This window comes from Nerophis ophidion, linkage group LG09 (assembly GCF_033978795.1).
Source record: "Nerophis ophidion isolate RoL-2023_Sa linkage group LG09, RoL_Noph_v1.0, whole genome shotgun sequence".
NCBI classification, from domain to species: Eukaryota; Metazoa; Chordata; class Actinopteri; order Syngnathiformes; family Syngnathidae; genus Nerophis; species Nerophis ophidion.
The window spans coordinates 52,496,128-52,500,606 of NC_084619.1; the positions used below are offsets into that span (position 1 = coordinate 52,496,128).

Consider the following 4,479-nt stretch of genomic DNA (forward strand, 5'->3'; position numbering starts at 1 on the left):
ACAATAAAAACAAAGTTTGGCTCTTTTGTAAACAATAATTCCAATTGAACTCGAAAACAAAGATATTATTTGCAATAATTAAGACATTGTATGACTGTTGAAAACATGTTATATTTCGATAAAATACTTTTATTTTCATATTTGCACCCCTGGACCCGCCTCACCTTTAATTGTTCATTTCAGGGTATTTTTTGCAAGCCGATTAAGGAGAAAATGGACTGAAAGTGGACCGGCCGGTTCCGTCCTTTTATCAATTTTTTTTTTTTTTTTTTATAGTCCTTTAAGTGCTGCTTTTCTAAAATTCCACTGGCACGTTCTAGAAAAAAAAAAAAAAAAAAAAAAAAAGAAAGTCTTCCATGATTCTACGAGCCCAGGTCCACCACCAGGTTGGACGACATAGGGTTCAGAATGGAGTCATGGTGCAAGGAGTGATGGTGGTGGTGGTGATGGTGGTGATGGAGCACGGAGTCCCCGGCGCCGCCGCCGCCCGGTACCGGGATGGCGCTGGGCCCCGGGGGAGGAGCCAGGCCGTGCAAGGGCTGCAGGCCGGCGGAGGAGCCCAGCATCAAGGCTGGGCTCGATGACGTGTGGTGGTCCGGCGTGCCTGCGGGCGTTTTGTCGTCGTCCGAACTTCCCAAAAGAGTTTTATTTCCGTTCATGGAGGAAGTCAGTGGGTTGTTGTTGTTGTTGTTGTTGTTGTTCTCGTTGTTTTCCCTACAAATGCAAACATTTGGCGTTAATTTATAGAAGTGTCATGACACAATGTAACACGCACAGCACGTGACAGCTCTCAGCCAATCAGTGCGCATACTGAAAATCGCAGCATATTATTATGTCAGTGGTTCTCAACCTTTTTTGAGTGTGAACATTTTTTAATTCAAGTACCCCCTAATCAGAGCCAATCATTTTAGGTTGAAAAAAAGAGATAAAGAAGTAAAATGCAGCACATGTCATCAGTTTCTGATTTATTAAATTGTATAACAGCGCAAAATATTGCTCATTTGTAGTGGTCTTTCTTGAACTATACCGTATTTCCTTGAACTGCCTAATTAATTTAAAACCTCTTCTCACTCCTGCGCTTACCAAAGGCATGCGGTAAAAGTAAGCATGCGCTAATTATTTTAAAACTTCTACTCACTCCGGCACTTACCAAAGATATGCTTTAAAATTTGAGTGTGATGTAAGCTTGGACCTTAAATCCTACTAAATAGCTCTTAATCTTCTCTGAAATTAGCCTCCTCCATTTTCAAAATGATGACAGGGGAAGTGTCACGAGATTGACCAGGCGGTAATACTAAGCATGCGCTTATTATTTTGGGAAGCGAGTTTTACCCGGCAGTAAATCAAGGCACTGCGATGAGGTGGCGACTTGTCCAGGGTGTACCCGCCTTCCGCCCGATTGTAGCTGAAATGGGCACCAGCGCCCCCCGCGACCCCAAAGGGAATAAGCGGTAGGAAATGGATGGATGGATGGATAATTCAAGGCAGGCGCATACTAAATGCCCTGCGGCAATTATAGGAAATACGGTATATGGAAAAAAAGATATAAAAAAAACTAAAACTTGTTGAAAAATAAACAAATGATTCATCCATCCATCCATTTTCTACCACTTATTCCCTTTTAGAGTCACGGGGGGCGCTGGTGCCTATTTCAGCTACAATCGGGCGGAAGGCGGCGTACACCCTGGACAAGTCCCAACCTCATCACAGACAAGTGATTCAATTATAAATAAAGATTTCTACACATAGAAGTAATCATCAACTTAAAGTGCCCTCTTTGGGGATTGTAATAGAGATCCATCTGGATTCATGAACTTAATTCTCAACATTTCTTCACAAAAAAAGAAATCTTTAACATCAATATTTATGGAACATGTCCACAAAAAATCTAGCTGTCAACACTGAATATTGCATTGTTGCATTTCTTTTCACACTTTTTGAACTTACATTCATACGTTGTTGGAATATTATTCAATAAATATATGTATAAAGGATTTTTGAATTGTTGCTATTTTTAGAATATTTTTAATAAAAATCTCACGTACCCCTTGGCATACCTTCAAGTACCCCCAGGGGTTACGTGTACCCCCATTTGAGATCCACTGCTTGATAAATTAACATGAACAACTTTTAGAATTAAAAAAAAATCTTCAGTATATACATTTAATTAAAAAAACAAAACAAAAAATGAATCACCTAGTGTTTTTTAATGTATTTTTTATTTTATATTTTGGGTGTGAAAAAAAAAAAAAAAGAAGTTTAATTCCTTTCTTTTCCAATTCTGTTTTCTATGGGAAGACGTGATTTATTTGCATCTTTCAGCCCGAATTAGTGGCCGCTGAGTGAAAGAGGACACCGGGCATGTGCGCAGCAAACACCTGACAGCGACACATCTTCCACTTTGAAAGGACAAACACACATACACACACAGTAACAATTATTTAAAAAAAAAAAAACACGTTTATTTTTTTCATCTTCCATGGTGAAAGCCACCACTTAAAACACATCAAAAGTGTGGTTATTAAACATGAAAGATGCATGTAGGTCTTTTAAGACGAGCGAGCACTTTAATTAAAGGAAAACACTCAACTTTTTATGATTTAACAGACAAAACTGGTAAAAACCAAACCTGTACTTATATATATATATATATATATATATATATATATATATATATATATATATATATATATATATATATATATATAGTAATGTTATGGGAGCGTGCTTACAATCAAAATGGTTTGCAACAGTTTCGATTCCAAGCACCGAATTAGGTCAGTGTTGTTAGGTTATTGGCCTAACTAACCCAACTAACCGTGTTAGTTAAGTTAGTACCCGCGGGGTGAAAGGGGACACCCAGCATGCGTGCAGCAAACACCTGACAGCAACACGTCTTCCACTTTGAAAGGACATACACAAACGCACACAAACACGCACACAAACACGCACACACACACGCACACGCAGGTACACACACACACGCACGCACTACCACTTATTAACAAAAAACATCCATCCATCCATTTTATACCGCTTTTCCCTTTTGTATTTGTTGATCTTCCATGGTGAAAGTCACCATTTAAAACACATCAAAAGTGTGGTTATTAAAACATGAAAGATGAATTCAGACCTTTTAAGACGAGCAAGCGCTTTAATTATAGAAAAATGATAGGAAATTCTAAGAATTTTTAATTATAGCGCTTTAATTATATATATATATATAAATATATATATATATATATATATATATATATATATATATTAGTTATATCCATCCATCCATTTTCTACCGCTTATTCCCTTTGGGCTCGCGGGGGGCGCTGGTGCCTATCTCGTGGATATATATATATACATATATATATATATATATATATATATATATATATAAAGCACTTTAGTTATAGGAAAACACTCAAATTGTTGTGGTTTAACACCTAAAACTTTGGTTAAAAATGAACAAAATTAAAAAGCCTTTTAAGAGGTGACCAAAAAGTAATATAAGGGAGCGTGTTTACACTCAAAGTGGTTTGAAACAGGTTCAACTCCACATGCCGGGTTAGGTTAGTGCCCCTGTTGGTTAGGTTAGTGGCCTAACTAACCTAACTAACTGTTTGAGTTAAGTTAGTGCCCACGGGGTGAAAGAGGACACCCAGAATGCATGCAGCAAACACCTGACAGCAACACGTCTTCCACTTTGAAAGGACACACAACCACTTATCAAAAAGAAAAAAGAAAATCCATCCATCCATTTTCTACAGCTTGTCCCTTTTGTACTAATTTTAAATTTTCCTTGGTGAAAGCCCCCATTCAAAACACGTCAAAATGTATTATAAAAATTAATTATAGGATTTTTTTTTTCATTATAGCGCTTTATTTATAGGAAAACACTCAACTTGTTGTGATTTAATACCTAAAACTTTGGTTAAAAAAAAAAAGGTTTAATTTTTAACAAGTTTTCATATTTTTAATCCTAAAAAAAAAAGTAATGTAAGGGAGCGTGTTTACACTCAAAAAAGTTTGAAACAGGTTCAACTCCACATGCCGGGTTAGGTTAGTGCCCATGTTAGTTAAGTTAGTACCCACGGGGTGAAATGAAAGAGGAAACCCAGCATGCGTGCAGCAAACACCTGACAGCAACACGTCCTCCACTTTGAAAAGAGACACAACCTTTTATCAAAAAGAAAAAGAAAATCCATCCATCCATTCCCTACCGCTTGTCCCATTTGCATTTCTAAAAAAAATCTTCCATGGTGAAGGCCCCATTTAAAACACATCAAAAGTTATTATAGAAATAAATTATAAGTTTTTTTGTTTTTTATTGTAGCGTTTTAATTATAGGAAAACACTCAACTTGTGATTTAACACCGAAAACTTTGGAAAAAAAATAGTTTAATTTTGAACAAGTTTAAAATCCTTTTAAGAGGTGGCCACAATGTGTTTTCATATTTTTATTACTTAAAAAGAAAAGGAGAAAAA

At 36.6% G+C, this 4,479-nt stretch overlaps 1 protein-coding gene across 1 annotated transcript in view; it reads right to left on the reverse strand.

The window, feature by feature from the left end:
• Positions 1-210: 210 nt before the first annotated feature.
• Positions 211-4,479, reverse strand: part of six2a (SIX homeobox 2a) — a 6,122-nt gene continuing 1,853 nt past the window's right edge. Inside the window, exon 2 of the mRNA XM_061911212.1 lies at positions 211-714. Within this exon, the coding sequence (XP_061767196.1) occupies positions 363-714 (352 nt within the window). The 3' untranslated portion in view covers positions 211-362. The remainder of the gene's footprint in view (positions 715-4,479) is intronic.